Raw genomic sequence first — 15,015 nt, forward strand, 5'->3', positions numbered from 1 at the left:
TTGACGCAGCTCGTTCACTTCTGGCTTCGTGGCTTCATTGAATTCAACAGCTGACGTTTATTTGTCGATAACGTTAAAAATGTCGCGTGCATTAGCCACACTCGTGGTCGTAGTGCTGCTCGGCTTGGAGGCTTTTGGGAAAAGTGTGACGGGACTTTTTAAGAGCGAAGCCGCGAGACAGCAGAATGGCCAGTTCATCACTAAATTCATGTACCAAGGTAACGTTAAAGATGCAGATGTAACGATGCACACATAACATCTGCTCTGACTGGTGGTTTACGTTGCTTTTAATCATCTTTCTTTGTTCCACTTCATTTGTTCCGGCAGTATCAGAGTTGTTATTGTGTTTTTATTCATGTTCTTATTTTGTGGGACTTTCTTGCTGCAGGACACTTTGTTTTTGTGTGTGTCAAGAGTGAGGTCAGAGGTCAGCTACAGGCCTCGTTGACCTGGTGTGTCTGGCTCTGGATACTTACTGCAGGATGTTTTTTTAAAGTGTGGAAATGCCGACCCACGTCCTGTTTCTGTCCCCCTGTAGGTGATGCCGGTCTGTTGGTGTGCAGGCTGGACAACTCCGCTCTGGCTACGGAGAAGGAGTCCAGATTGCTGCTGTATCAGGACATGGACTCGGACCTGGACAACCTCAGCTGCCCCGAGAGGCTCGCCAAAGCCCGACTCACCAGTAAGAACCAGCGTTCACTAAACACAGAGGGACGTGTAGTGATTGCTCCATACGCTCACCGTGTTTGTCCTCCTGTCCTCAGTTTCTCTCCACGAAGACGAGCACAACCAGTCCATCCCTCGTCAGTCCTTCCCTACCACCTGGCAGGCCCTGTATGCCGACAGATACACATGTCAGGTAACACCATCTAAATCCCCACCTTCACAAACGTGGACATTAAACCTGAGGCACTTTCATTTTCTTCTTCTCTGTTTCCTGTCCGCGTGTCCAGAGAGGTGCAGTGATTCCTCACCACGCTGATCTCAGTTTTACTCTCTTGATGCTCAACCCCGACTCGGCTGGAAATCCTCTGGAGCACTTCAGCGCCGAGGAGGCAGGTCAGAGATTTCATATTTCATTATTCATGCAACAAAGTAGGGAATCCCAAATCCGCTTGAAATGAGAGTTCTATACACAGTCGTCCACAACCACTGCTTTATGTGTGTGTGGCGCTAATAAAAAGTTGTTTAATATTTAAGTGGTTGAAAGTGCGGAATGGCTTTACCTCATGCTGTGTCAGATCTTTGTTTGGAAGATGTAGGGATTGGTCCTGAGTGATCTGCATCATTCATGTGGGACAAAATGCGACTCGTTGTGTTGTCTCGCTCCCAGGTCTCCATAGCTTCTACTTCCTGCTGCTGCTGGTCTACTTCATAGCCTGCTGTATCTACTGCCGGCCTGTGTACCAGGCTCTGAGGAAAGGGGGTCCCATGCACACGGTCCTCAAAGTGCTGACCACGGCGCTGGCCTTACAGGGCTGCTCCGCCCTCTGCAGCTACATCCACTTGGCCAGGTGGAATCTAAACCGTCTATATTCAGTTCAACCAAAGAGTTTCCAATTGAACTAATGTACTCATGTGTTTTATAGGTATTCCAGAGATGGGACTGGTATTCCTCTGATGGGCAGCCTGGCAGAGTGTACGTTCCTCTCTCTTAAATACGTCTCATGTATATTTACAAATGCTTTTTAAGCTCGTATTTTGTGAAAGCAGCTGTCTTATAATTGCCCTGTTCTTTTCCATTTCCTGTTTCCCTGTGCAGTCTGGGACATGGTGTCCCAGGTGTCCATGCTGTACATGCTGCTGAGCCTGTGTGTGGGCTGGACTCTGAGCCGCGGCAGGAAGTCTCAGTCCAGACCTCTGCAGTGGGAGCAGACTCCGGCTTCAACGGCTGTCGCTGTTTGTGGAGGCGTCGTACACGTAGGTTACATGTGGGTTTGACATAAATACATCATCGGCAGAGCTTTTGAGAGTGAAACTGTCCTTGTTTTAGGGAGCGTTGCTGCTGTGGGAGCAGTACTCTGAATCAGAGAGCCAACACCACAGCTACCACGTCCAGCAGAGTGTTGCGGGCCTCCTCCTCATTGCTCTGAGGGTGGGCCTGGCCCTGCTGCTGGCCTCCGTCCTCTACCAGATCATCTCCACCGAGAGGAGCACCCTGAAGAGAGACTTCTACCTCTGCTTCGCCAAGGTACCGATCAACCGATCACGCTAATCCTCAGCCTCACAGTTCTCAGGGTGGTCACGCGGTCTTCCTTGTTTCCTTGTGTCCTCTGCAGGGATGCTTCCTGTGGTTCCTCTGTCATCCCGTCCTCTTCCTCCTGTCGGCCGTCTTCAACGAGCACCAGAGGGAGAAGGTTAGAACGCGAAAAGTTATCTTTATTCTTCTGTTTTTCAGTTTTTACTTTCTAGTTTCTCACGCTCTCTCTACCCCTCCCTAGGTGGTGACTGTCGGTGTGATCCTCTGCCAGTCCATCGCCGTGGTGGTCCTCTACCAGCTCTTCCTCTCCCGTTCCCTCTACTGGGAGGTCTCCTCCCTCTCCTCCGTGTCTCTGCCGCTCACCATGTCCCGGACGAACCACAGGGGGCGCTACTGAAGCACGAAAAGGGAGAACGCGACACCCTTCACCTCCCGCTGTGAGGAGGGAGACCTCCTGAGCATGAAGAAGCAAATTACCAGGGAGCTAAAGCACTGGTCACAAAATGACCAGAGGACGATATTAACTGCAACACCCTACCTGTGGTGGAAACGTGTTCTCGCAGGCTGGAACAGGAGGACACAAGATCAGCATGCTGAGCAGAGAGGTTTGTCGTGTTCAAGGAAACTTCTCTGCAAGCACACCAATGCAGTCAGAGAAGCGTTGCACCACTGCTCAGTTCGATTTAGGGATGGAGTGTTACTGAACGCATCCTTGTCATTCAACTTGTCTGATATGGAGCGTATTTATTCATTGTGTATTTATTTGATCTGGAAAGCGAATGGTGGTGTGCATTAAAGCAGTGTGTGTGTTATCTGGGCAGTATGTATGTTACTGTCAATTTTTGTCCCACTATGACAATCTTATTCTCACTAACAAAATATGAGGCCTAAACATTGACTCCTCGGATTATTAGATATGGTTACAGTGCAAGTTAATTAAAATAAAAACAACAAACAAGTGTCCAGTCATTCTGTTTTTTCTGTATTCACACTTGCACATTGCAGTAAAGGCTATTGTGAAATAAATGCAGTTATTTATGTGAGGATGTTGCAATCTGCGAGAGGTACTAGTTTACGGTGACCAACATTTTTTGACAAATAAATATATTTGAATATCCATATTTTTCCCCACAAGTTAAAGTAAATTGGGCAGCCGGTTACATTTAACCCACTATATTTGAGGAAATTTGAGATTTATTTAATCTGTATCCCATTCACCCAGTGAAAACGGGATTATTTGGGGTGCTTAGAGTCATTATAAAACTATCTGTAATCCATATACGAATCTTGAAAACACATATTACAAAACATACATTAATGCCACCTCGTCAGAAGAATAAATACATCCCAGGCAAAGCAAAACGAAAACACGTCACGAACAGGATTCGAACCTGTGCGGGGAAACCCCATTGGATTTCGAGTCCAACGCCTTAACCTCTCGGCCACCGTGACTACGCATGCCCATAAGGCGCCAACAACATACTCTGTTTCTGTATCTTGAAATCTCTGTTTCAAGATACCTGTATTTATATTGACCTGTACCTGATACCTGTAATTATATAGGTTACAGATCAACAAGTAAAATTCTATTTATTTTGTCATTCATGTGTATGACAGCAAGGACGCTTCGAGCAGGGGATCGAAACGCCGACCGTGTGGTTAAAAGACTCCCCAGACCAAGTTTTAATTAGGCAGAATGACGTTATAGGTATCTTCAGCAATACCATTTCGAAGAGTCAAACTGACTTTGTTAATATCTTTTATGTTATTCACGAACAATGTTATTCACATTAACTGTACACTCTTGACACATCATTGAGCAGTTTTATCCAATTATGTAACAGCTTGGCTCAAAGGTGACCAATAGGAACGTCTGGTTTCATAACGGGCGTGGCCTGAAACGGATTTTCTCAACGTCTATGTTTTCTTCATAATTGAGGGGGCGGTACCTGCAGATGAAGCACACCAGATCTGTAAAGCTCACAGCACATATCAGCAGTAGAGCTTCCGGTTAATTTGCGTTCCTGTACTCAAAATAAAAGCAGAGAAATTAACTATTATGGATCAAATAAATAAAGTATCTCACCCCCTTCCATGAGGATAAAATAAAGTTCAAACTGTAAAAAAAAATTACAGAAAAAGATTTGTTTGTTGTTACTTTGGTTTTGTTTCTCAGAATTGTGATTTTATTCTCACAAGTCTGACATTTTCCGGAATTGTTTAGTATTAAATACCATCTGTGTCATCTGTGATCATCTTTTCCTTATTTTAATTTGCATAAATTCAAGCTGAACAGTTGCAGCTTAATTTTATTTTCAGATTTTGATTTAATTTTGATTTCTAGTCATGTTTTGTATTTGTAGTAATGTACATATAATGTGTTTATCTATTTACATTATTGTATATATATAATATATAATATATAATAATTTATAATTGCAGACATACTGCGTTCGCTGCAACGCCATCAAAATCCACAATTTATGACTTGTATTCTGAAAAGCCACAATCGGAAGTTACCGCTGAACTTAACTTCTTCGGTGGAATTGACATCCAAGACGTGTCTCCCGTAAATGCGACGATATGAAAGCTAGCGTCGGCTATCTGTGTATAAATCCAATACTCGCTACCTTTGCGCTTCCTTAGTTGCACGTAGAGTTGTTTCCGGTTAGGGAATTGGCACGTGAGCCTTTTAATTGTGACAAAAGACTTCAACCGCAGTGGAAATGGACTGAGCCATGCTGCCGAAAAGCCAAGAATGGATTGAGGTGCGGAAGCTAGCGTGGGGGAGCTAGAGGAGCTCGTGACATCGTATTGTTAGCCTCTTGTTTCCGTGAAAAGAGTTGATATCAGACATTCACCGTGCAGAAGTATTCAGCCAGACGAGTGTTATTCGTATTCTACGTGCACGAGTGCTATGCTGCGCACACGCCCTGAATATGTCAGCTGTCCTGCACATACCGCAGACACCCGGTTGGCTGTCATTGCATAGATCACACTCTACTCTCAAGCGCATCTAAACCCAGAGGCAGACGGATCCGTATTTACTTTGGTGCTATTAAGTTGTCACCGGTGTTGTCATTAGTTTTATGGCTGCAGCAGGACTGTTGTAGGTCAACAACGATGGGAGGTTCGGTTTCTTGCTGCATCTCTCCCGGCGAGAGTCCCAAGATCCACAGGAGGAGGGAGGTGGAGCTGGACGAGTGTCCCATCACCACCGCGGAGGACGTGAGCGAGGACACCGGGACCTATCTGCAGCACATCAGCGACAGGGAGCTCCCAGACGGTGCGTGAGGAGACATTATGGAGACTCTTGGGGTCAAACACATTCTGTGCACCCAAAAATATAGATATGACCCAAGAGTCTCCATAATGCTCTCCTCTAAAAATGCTCCGGCCCCCTTTTTGCATTTTACAGAACTGGCCCAAGAGTCCAACCCATCAGACCACCCCAGAGCCAGCACCCTCTTCCTCAACAAGTCGCAGACAGACGGTCAGTGTTTCTCTGATAAAGATGCTTTTCATTTCTCTCTGAATCTCCTAAAAATGCTTTTTCTCTCTCTCTCTCGCCCCATTTCAGTGCGTGAGAAAAGGAAAAGCAACTACTTGAATCATGTAAGTGACAAAGAATGCACCCTCACACGCAACAAACTGGATCCGTAAATGTTCCATTTAAATGTTCGGTGGCTCTCCGGTCATGTGCATTGTCGTCTCTTTGTAGCAGATGTCCCCGGGGCTCCTGACCAAAAAGTACAGTTCCTGCTCAACAATATTCCTCGATGACAGCACGGTCAGCCAGCCCAACCTCAAGAGCACCATCAAATGGTGAGTGACTCCTTTTGAGCAGGTTATGGTCACGTGTTAAAAAAAGACACGATAACGCAACATAGGAGCTCTTGTTTGGTGCAAAATCACATCGTCCGTGTCGGTTTTCTCTTTGTTCCAGCGTCACATTGGCCATATACTATCACATCAAAAACAGGTAGGAAACGTTTGACAGGTTGTTGTTCAACTGTTATTCTTGTGTTTGCACGGTTAACGCTGGCTCCTTAATCTTCTGCTCCTGCAGAGATTCAAACCGCTCGGTGGACATCTTCGACGAGAAGAAGCACCCTCTGTCGGTGAGTTTAGGCGTTTCGCTGCACGAAGTAGCCGCGCTTACTGTTCGCTCTGTTGCCGATTCCATAACGGTGGTGACCCCTTCTGCCCGACAGAGAGACAAGGTTCCGGATGACTACTCTGTGGTCGACCCAGAACACAAACTCATCTACCGCTTCATACGGACGCTCTTCAGCTCGGCGCAGCTCACGGCCGAGTGCGCCATTGTCACTCTGGTAAGTTCTCAACAACGGGTTGAGACCCTCGTGTGTGTGTGTGTGTGTCTTGTGTAAAACGGACGTTTGGGTTGTCAGGTATACCTGGAAAGGCTGTTGACGTATGCTGAGATGGACATCTGTCCTTGTAACTGGAAGCGAATTGTCCTCGGTGCCATTCTGCTGGCCTCCAAGGTGTGGGACGACCAGGCTGTGTGGAACGTGGACTACTGCCAGATCCTCAAAGAAATGACAGTGGAGGACATGTGAGTGTTCATTGAGCTGAAACCAGCTGAGTAGACGTGTCGCAGCCCAATGTGTTGAACCTGATTCCACTGATTTGTTTCCCCCCCCCCCCTGCAGGAACGAGATGGAGCGTCACTTCCTGGAGCTGCTCCAGTTCAACATCAACGTCCCAGGAAGCGTCTACGCCAAGTATTACTTTGACCTGCGCTCGCTGGCGGACGACAACAACCTCAGTTTCCCTCTGGAGCCGCTGAGCAACAAGCGGGCCCAAAAACTGGAGGCGAGTACGCTGCATGCACACCGGATGTGGAAACATCTCTCCTTGTTTTTGTCGGTTCGGTATAACCGTTTTCCTGCTCATGGTTTTTGTCTGTAGGCCATCTCCCGGCTGTGCGAGGACAAGTACAAGGACCTGTGTAAGTCCACTATGAAGAGGTCGGTCAGTGTCGACAACATGGCCGGCATCAAGAACTCCCAGGCTGTGCTGTCGTAAGTCTGCGGCGGGCTGAGAGCGACGCTCCAGGACGGGAGCGCCGCATTGAGGAAGTCAAGACAGCATGCGACAAGAGACATTTCCAAAGTAGATCATGATAATATCAGTCACTAAAAAAGTTCCATTACAAAATGTTAAATTATGACTTTTCGTGCGACGGGGGGGGGAACGAAAGAAGTTTACCTACAAGTATAATGAACCCAGTCTCTCTGTGTTGATTACAAAGAACTTCAGCTATCTGCCTTTAACGCATGATGATATGGTGAAATATTTTGCAGACTAACTTTTTATTAATCAATGGATGTGCAACTTTGGAAGGAATCAGCATGAAAATGCTTCCTGAAGTCACGCAGATGGATTTTTTTCTTTTCTCTTGAGGAGTCACTTCCCCCCCACCCCCCCCCCCCCCCCTCACCTTTATTCACATGACGACGGACTGTCTTGAACTACCCTGTGGTGTAGTTCTGCACATGGACAAAGAGTAGACTTTGTTTTGCTTACTGTGTAGGCCCCTATAGCTGTGAAATGTACAAGACTTTATTTAATTCAAATAAATTTCAGTCCCTGTTTGAAGTTGAAGCTGCTTCGGTGGGAGACGTGTCGCGGTGCTTTGTGTTTCGTTTACCTTCGCGGGGCCGTGCTGCTCAAAGAGAAATACTATCTATTCTTTACAATGACATTTCAGATCGGGTGGAGTCAGGTACGAAGAGACCAAGACCCCTGGAGAAAAATAAATAAAAGGAAGAGACCTTTGGGAGAGCAACAGAGGGGGGATTAGAGCAGCCTGATGATAAGGAAGTGCAGTAACGTAACAATTGCAGCGAGACATTTTCCTGCATCGCTTTGAGACGGCGTTGTGCCTGATTTTTAGACGCTGAGATGTAGAAATAGTTGAGGCCAGTTGGTAAAGGTTGATGGGAGAAAAGTAGCCTGTCTGTACCTATACTGACTGCTTATGACAGCTGTTTCAAAGGTTACCTTTATTGCAATTCTGAGATAAAATGTATGCAATATCTGCCTTTCTGGAGTTATGGACCTGAACACGCGCTTTGATTTCGTACAGCGTTTTAGTGTTGTCACTGCAAAGTATTAGTTAAGTTAAATAAGTTAAATTAGATCAATTACAAATGCGTATACGATTGAACAGCATTTTCCAATATTTTTTTTTCAATTTGATTTGACGTGAATGCACTTCAAAGTGCTTCAGATCAAAGTAACTAGACGAAACATTGTCTCCCAAAATAGTCACAGTGATGGCAGCTCTGTTATTTCGGCGCACGCACAGTGGTCGCCATGTAATTTGCAGATATAAGGAAAAAAATAATGTACCTGCAATTCATGTGCTGCTGTGCTGAGCAGGTATGAACAATAAGTACCTGCATGGGTTCTGATGTAGTTTCATTTCGGTGAAAAACAGTCGTACATACTGTACATCTTTTATGTGAGGGATACACTTTTTTTTTGCTGACTTTAACTGCAAATGTATCTTTAACACCGTGGCACCTATACAGTATTTTTATTTTGTTGAAAAAAGTAGCGTTACACTAAATTCCCAAAAGTGTCACTTCAAGCTCAGTACTTGCCTCTGTAGCTGCAGCGTTGCAGTACCCATCGGTGGCCACACGGAGGCAGTGCTGCGGTATGAAAGGCGGCCGGCCGGACTGCAGGCGTGAGATTAATCCGTGTGTTAATGCGGCATCCTCTCCACTCTCCCGAGCTCTGGTGCAGCTTGCTTTGTATCGCTGCCAGACTGGAGGATGGAGATGGACACACGCAGGCCTGTTTCATCTGAGCTTTTCATTAGATGAAGACTAAGCATTATTAAATCACATAACGCTGAAATGACAAGCAAGGTGCCATAAAAAAACCACCCTAGACATTACCTTTTTTTTAAAATTTGAGCTAGAATCCTCTGATGGGGGTATAAGACATGATGGAAAAGTAAATTACACGACAGACGTATTTACTTGACGTACTTGAGTGCAGGTCTGTTTGTGAGAATATTTGTCCAGTGTGTGTACCACCCTAAGTGTGTACCTGCAGCGTGTAAAGCTCATATCAGTGCAGGTGTAACATAGTTGAAGAGGTTCAGGTTAAATCCCGCTAAATGGGAAAAGTCCGCCACCTGCTGTTATAAATGTGTACCTGCACTGAATATCCCCAAAGGACTATGAGGTAATCTAGACGCAAAGGACTATGGGTAATCCTGAACGTGACGGAGGATTTACTGAAGGTAACGGGTCCGTGAATGTCCGTGGACAATATAATGTTAACTAACTTTAAATGTACACAAGAGTTGAGCTGGCTTTATTTTGTTGAATATTATTTGTCTTAGATAATATTCGCCATGTTTTTATTAAGTTAACTATATGTTTTTTATGTGTTTTATTGCCAGTAAAAATGTCGCCAATACAGCTGACGTTAGCTAATACTAACTTGATGCCGTCTTTCGAGACAGAGCATGCGCAGTTGTCCGCAAGATGACCCATTCTTCCATGTTGTCCTTTGTCATAAATGCAGGTATGTTACAGTATGTTCTATCGTCTACATGTTTACTCAGTTATACAATTGTTATTATAAAATGAAAAAGGTAACAGTTCAGTGTGAGAAATCTGTATAAATATATTTTTGGTTATATATACTTTTGTAATTCTCCTCATACATTTAAGAGAGACAATTTGTGTTCTATTTCGGCTATTTTATTTAAATGAAATTAAACCCACTATACGATCACTGTATCAATGTCAACTATGGGTAATCCTGAACGTGACGGAGGATTTACTGAAGACAGAGCATGCGCAGTTGTCCGCAAGATGACCCATTCTTCCATGTTGTCCTTTGTCATAAATGCAGATGTGGAATAAACCTGCTGTTACCACAAGCCTGACCAGCCCCGAGAGATTCATTTAGCCAGGAGACATCTTCACAGAGCTGCCGTTGGTGCCGTGACCCGTCCATGACTACGCCGGACCGGGCAGATGTCTTCTCACCACTGCATCATTTTGGGGCTGCAATTCTTTCTTCGCTGTATCCAACTGTCAGGTTTATTTAGCTAACTACAGCCATATTCCCTTGAGACTGTGTGAGACTGAGTGAGTATTTTGCTATTAAGTATGAGTCTCAATGAATTTGGTACCTCCGATATGACTCCTATCAGTTTTGGCAGGGGTAGGGGGCTGCGTACCACACCTGTTCCATTTTCACTAGGTGACCGTCAGGTGGGGGATAGAACAGCTTATGGTGAGGATTTGGTGCACAGTCCTTTCAGACGTAGGGAAGTAGTGACACCTCAGAGTCAGCCAATAGTTGCGTTACATCCACCACAGTGCACTAGTACATCAGTTCCAGACCCTCCCCTTGATGATGTGAGACTAGTTGACCAAATGAGCACTATTGTGCAGCAGATAGGGCAGCAGCTAGCTGATAGCATTATGTCACGCCTCAACACATCAAGCCCTGCAGCTTCTGTGCATACAAGTCCTGAAGAAACATTCCAAAAGAGAGACTCCAGCCGCACACTGGATCTCTCCCAAGTCCACCTGGTAACTCAGAGAGGAGTCAAGGACCCACCTGTATTCCGAGGGGAGAGTTCGGATACGCTGGCTGTTAACGAATGGGAAGAATCAATGAAGAATTACATCAGAAAGAGTGGTGTTCAGCTTGAGAATCAGGCTGAGGAAATTCTCATCCACCTGAGAGGCAGAGCAAAGGACGTTGTGAGATTTGGAATAAGAAACGGTGAAGTTGATGTCCGGTATAACCCACAGGCCATCTATGGACTCCTGCGCAGACATTTCAGTACGAGCCACTGCTCCTCTGTGCCTCTGGCTGACTTTTATTCCACCACGGCAAAAGAACAGGAGGATCCATATGAGTATTGGCTTAGACTGAACCGAGCAGCTGATGTTGCTGCAAGTGGTCTTGAAGAGCAGGGTAAAATGTTTGATAACCCCAGTGTTGAAGTTACACGGATGTTCATCAGACGCTGCCCCAGTAAAGATCTAGCTCTTACCTTTAGGTCCAAGACAATGGATAAATGGTCGGCTCGTGAAGTTCAGGAAGTGTTAGATGAATACCATCTAGAGAAGGGACTCAGGTCTTCTATAGAGAGGGGTAGCAGAATCAACATGAATAAAGTTGAGGTTAGTGCCAATGCTACTTCAGTTTCAGACATCCCCGAACAGAAAAAGGCTGTGAGTCAAGAGACCTCCACTCTGGAGAGGTTAATTGGAATGCTAGAGAAAGTGTTGCTCCAGGGCCCGGGTTATGCTCAAGCCAACAAAAAGCCACATTCCAACAACAGGCTTCCGAGAGTTGAGGGATTAAATGAGACACCATGTTCCATTTGTAAAGACGGTTCTCACTCTGCCCTCACACACTGTCGAGAGAACAGGCTCTGTTTCCTGTGCCACTTACCTGGCCACCCAAGACGCAACTGCCCAGAGGGAAGACGTCCTTCTGACTATGGTCAGCAGGGAAACTGAATGATCTGCGTGCAGGGGAGGACAGCGCAGATCAAGTGAGTGAACCTCCCACCTTGGATTTGACAGACATTGATGATTATGGAACATTGTATCACACCTACAGCAGCATAGTGCCATCACAAAAAACACTGATTGTGCAAGGCTTGCAGAGACTCTCAAAGACTGACAGCCTATTCTACACAGATGTGACCACTGATGGAGAGCATGTTCTCAGAGCATTAATAGACAGTGGATCTATGGCATGCACTGTAAGTGAGGCAGCTGCCACAAAACTTTCACAGTCCATCCCTAACATTGAAAAGAAATCAGCTGAGGACTTTGTTATTGTTGGCTGTGGGGGTCACCTCATCACACCTTCTGCCATGTATGACCTCACTGCATCAGTTTATGGCTATAAGGTGATAATTCCTGTTCTAGTTGTGCCAGGCCAAACTGATGAAATGATTCTCGGCAGCAATGCCATCAAGTGGCTCATACCACGGATGAAAGAAGCTGTTAATGGCCAAAACATTACGTCTCCAGTGAACAGTGCTCCAAATGATAAGTTGCCCCATTTGGCATCCCTGCTGTCCTACTCGGATGAATGGGAAGGCGGTGCAATGCCAAACAGAATCGGCACAGCTAAACTCAAAAGATGTGTCACTCTACAGCCGATGTCTGAACATTTAGTGTGGGCTAAATTGCCTGCATCTGACATCACTGGAGTGGGGAGTACGGTCATCATCGAACCCACCCAGTCCAAAGCCAGGCCTGCTCAAATTATGGTGGGGAGGGTTGTTACTCTTATGGGGAGATGGTTGGGTTCCAGTCAAAATAGTAAATCCCACTGACAAGCCTCTCACCATTAAAAGAAATGCAAAGGTTGCAGATGTGTCCCCCTGTCTTTCTGTGCAGGACTTACCTGAACCCGATCGCATCCAATGCAGTGCGCAATACACACAGAGCGCACCACCTGCACCAAGGTCGGAAGAGGAGATATCGCGCATCCTAAATGACATGGGCCTGCAAGACGTGGACCTCTCATCTTGTGAAGTTTCCCTCGAATGGAAGGATAAGCTGCTGCAGCTCATTGAGCAGTATGAGTCCACCTTTTCGAGGCACAAAATGGACTGTGGTGAGGCGGCAGATTTTGTCCACAGAATCCGCTTAGTGGATGACAAGCCCTTCAGACTTCCATTCAGGCGGGTCTCACCGTGCCATTATGACAAGCTTCGTACAGCTCTGAATGAGATGGAGGAATTGGGAATAATTCGTAAATCACAGAGCGAGTATTCATCTCCCCTCGTCCTGGTTGTCAAGCCGACAAAGGATCTTCGCATCTGTAATGACTTCAGGTGGTTGAACGCAAGAACAGTGAAGGACGCACATCCGTTGCCTCATCAGACAGACTCCCTTGCTGCACTTGGTGGCAATGTGTTCTTCTCCACAATGGACCTCACATCAGGGTTCTACAATGTCAGGCTGCACGAGGACGACAAGAAATACACAGCGTTTTCCTCCCCATTCGGTCTCCATGAGTATAACAGGATGCCTCAGGGCCTGACAAACAGTCCTGCCACTTTTATGCGAATGATGATGTCCATCTTTGGCGATGAGAACTTCACAAGTCTGTTATGCTACCTGGATGACCTTATGGTGTTTGCTCCATCTGAACAGGTTGCACTTGAGCGTCTGCAGAGGGTTTTCTCACGCCTTGCTGCTAACAACCTGAAGCTCGCGCCTAAGAAGTGCCACTTTCTTCGCCGGTCTGTCAAGTTTCTGGGACACATCATATGTGGAGATGGTGTTAGGACGGATCCAAGTAAAGTACAGGCTATAAATGATGTGCAGGAAGCTGATCTGATGGACTCTGATGGGAAAACACCTTGTGCTAAGAAAATCAGATCTTTCTTGGGAATGGTTCTCTACTACCATCATTTTATTGAGGGATGTTCAGCTAAAGCTAAGCCACTGTTCAACCTTGTGGCTGAGCCTCCCACACCACACAAAAGAGGAAGAGGCCATAAACCAAAATTCAAAAGAGGCCATGTTAAACTGTCCCCGACTGACTGGACTGATGAGTGCAGGGAAGCATTCAGAACTTTGAAACATGAGCTTGTGCACAGTGTCGCGTTGGCCCATCCAGATTTTGATGCACCATTCATCCTCGCTGTTGACGCCTCCTTTGATGGCCTAGGAGCTGTACTCTTGCAGTTGTCTCCTGATGGAAAGATTGCCAGACCAGTGGCGTTTGCCAGCAAGACACTGTCACACTCCCAGCTGAACTATCCAGCACATCGGCTGGAGTTTCTCGCTCTTAAATGGGCGGTCTGTGACAAATTTAGCCATTGGCTAAAAGGGCGATGTTTCTCAGTCTGATCGGATAATAATCCATTGACATACATCTTAACTAAGCCTAGGTTAGATGCATGTGAACAAAGATGGGTTTCAAGGCTTGCAGCACAGTTTTGACCTAAACTATGTCCCTGGCACAAAGAATGTGGTTGCCGATGCACTGAGTAGGGAGCCATTTGTCCAGTCATGCATAGGCCACCGTCTTGTGACTGAACCGTATGCCTCATTACTGAACAATGTAAATGGAATGGTGGATAGGACAGTACAAGATGCATTCAGATGTACTACTAACTGCCAGTTGGTTGTTGATCAGTCCGAAGAGGGAGCTGTTGTCACTCCACCACCTCCGCCGCAGGGGTCCCTCTCTTCACAGGATGTCTCGGCTGTGTTGGATGCACATGACTCTGGAGGTGTCAGTCAAGTGAGAGGCACAGGACCAGCTATTCTCCAGCTTGCCGATGTCAACCAGATTGATTCGCTACCAAAGAGTGAACTGGTTAATCTGCAAGAGCAGGATGATGTCTTAAGCAGAGTATTCTTTTACGTCCGGCGTCGCAGGAGACCCTCTAGGCGTGAACGTGCTGGTGAGTCTCGTGCAGTGATGAAACTGTTGAGACAATGGCCCAAGCTCTCCATAAAGGATGGCATGTTGTACAAGGTAAAGAAAGACAGACAAATGAACATGACAATTCACCAGGTTGTTGTTCCAGACTCCCTGAAGACCCAAGTCCTCCATGGCCTCCACGACTCATCTGGTCATCAGGGGCAGGCACGCACACTTTCTCTCGCCAGGCAGAGGTTCTTTTGGATAGGGATGGAACGTGACATCATCAATCACGTGAAAAACTGCTTTCGCTGTGTGGTTGGGAAGACCCCAGAGCCTAACGGCCGTGCTCCTCTTGAAAGCATTTGCACCTCTGAACCAATGGAACTAGTGTGTATTGA

The 15,015-nt window shown here is 46.2% G+C and overlaps 2 protein-coding genes across 4 annotated transcripts; both read left to right on the top strand.

Annotated features, from left to right (window-relative positions):
- Nucleotides 1-43: 43 nt before the first annotated feature.
- On the top strand, nt 44-3,161 carry gpr180 (G protein-coupled receptor 180). Its single transcript, XM_079296306.1, has 10 exons — nt 44-218; nt 539-682; nt 765-859; nt 954-1,059; nt 1,334-1,514; nt 1,590-1,639; nt 1,763-1,920; nt 1,994-2,191; nt 2,280-2,357; nt 2,442-3,161. The coding sequence occupies exons 1-10, from the start codon at nt 80-82 to the stop codon at nt 2,595-2,597; spliced, it is 1,305 nt and encodes a 434-aa protein (XP_079152432.1). The 5' UTR covers nt 44-79; the 3' UTR covers nt 2,598-3,161.
- A 1,598-nt stretch (nt 3,162-4,759) lies between these two features.
- LOC306797061 (cyclin-Y-like protein 1) lies at nt 4,760-7,831 on the top strand. 3 transcript variants are annotated; one of them, XM_079296241.1, is made up of 10 exons: nt 4,760-5,486; nt 5,619-5,693; nt 5,781-5,815; nt 5,922-6,025; nt 6,147-6,182; nt 6,270-6,321; nt 6,415-6,534; nt 6,613-6,779; nt 6,877-7,039; nt 7,136-7,831. In XM_079296241.1, the coding sequence occupies exons 1-10, from the start codon at nt 5,324-5,326 to the stop codon at nt 7,250-7,252; spliced, it is 1,032 nt and encodes a 343-aa protein (XP_079152367.1). In that variant the 5' UTR covers nt 4,760-5,323; the 3' UTR covers nt 7,253-7,831. The 3 variants fall into 3 exon arrangements, with proteins under 3 accessions (XP_079152367.1, XP_079152368.1, XP_079152366.1); XM_079296242.1 differs by having other exon boundaries at nt 5,925-6,025; XM_079296240.1 differs by having other exon boundaries at nt 5,619-5,815; nt 5,925-6,025.
- The last annotated feature ends 7,184 nt before the right edge of the window (nt 7,832-15,015 follow it).

Source organism: Melanostigma gelatinosum (assembly GCF_949748355.1).
Source record: "Melanostigma gelatinosum genome assembly, chromosome: 24".
Classification (NCBI taxonomy): Eukaryota; Metazoa; Chordata; class Actinopteri; order Perciformes; family Zoarcidae; genus Melanostigma; species Melanostigma gelatinosum.

Coding starts and splice junctions, on each gene's coding strand:
- LOC306797061 (XM_079296240.1), top strand. CDS start 5,324: ATGGGAGGTTCGGTTTCTTGCTGCATCTCTCCCGGCGAGAGTCCCAAG. Junction 5,487..5,618: donor CGACAGGGAGCTCCCAGACG/GTGCGTGAGGAG, acceptor TGCATTTTACAG/AACTGGCCCAAGAGTCCAAC. Junction 6,322..6,414: donor AGAAGAAGCACCCTCTGTCG/GTGAGTTTAGGC, acceptor TCTGCCCGACAG/AGAGACAAGGTTCCGGATGA.
- gpr180 (XM_079296306.1), top strand. CDS start 80: ATGTCGCGTGCATTAGCCACACTCGTGGTCGTAGTGCTGCTCGGCTTG. Junction 683..764: donor CGCCAAAGCCCGACTCACCA/GTAAGAACCAGC, acceptor TCCTGTCCTCAG/TTTCTCTCCACGAAGACGAG. Junction 1,921..1,993: donor TTTGTGGAGGCGTCGTACAC/GTAGGTTACATG, acceptor TCCTTGTTTTAG/GGAGCGTTGCTGCTGTGGGA.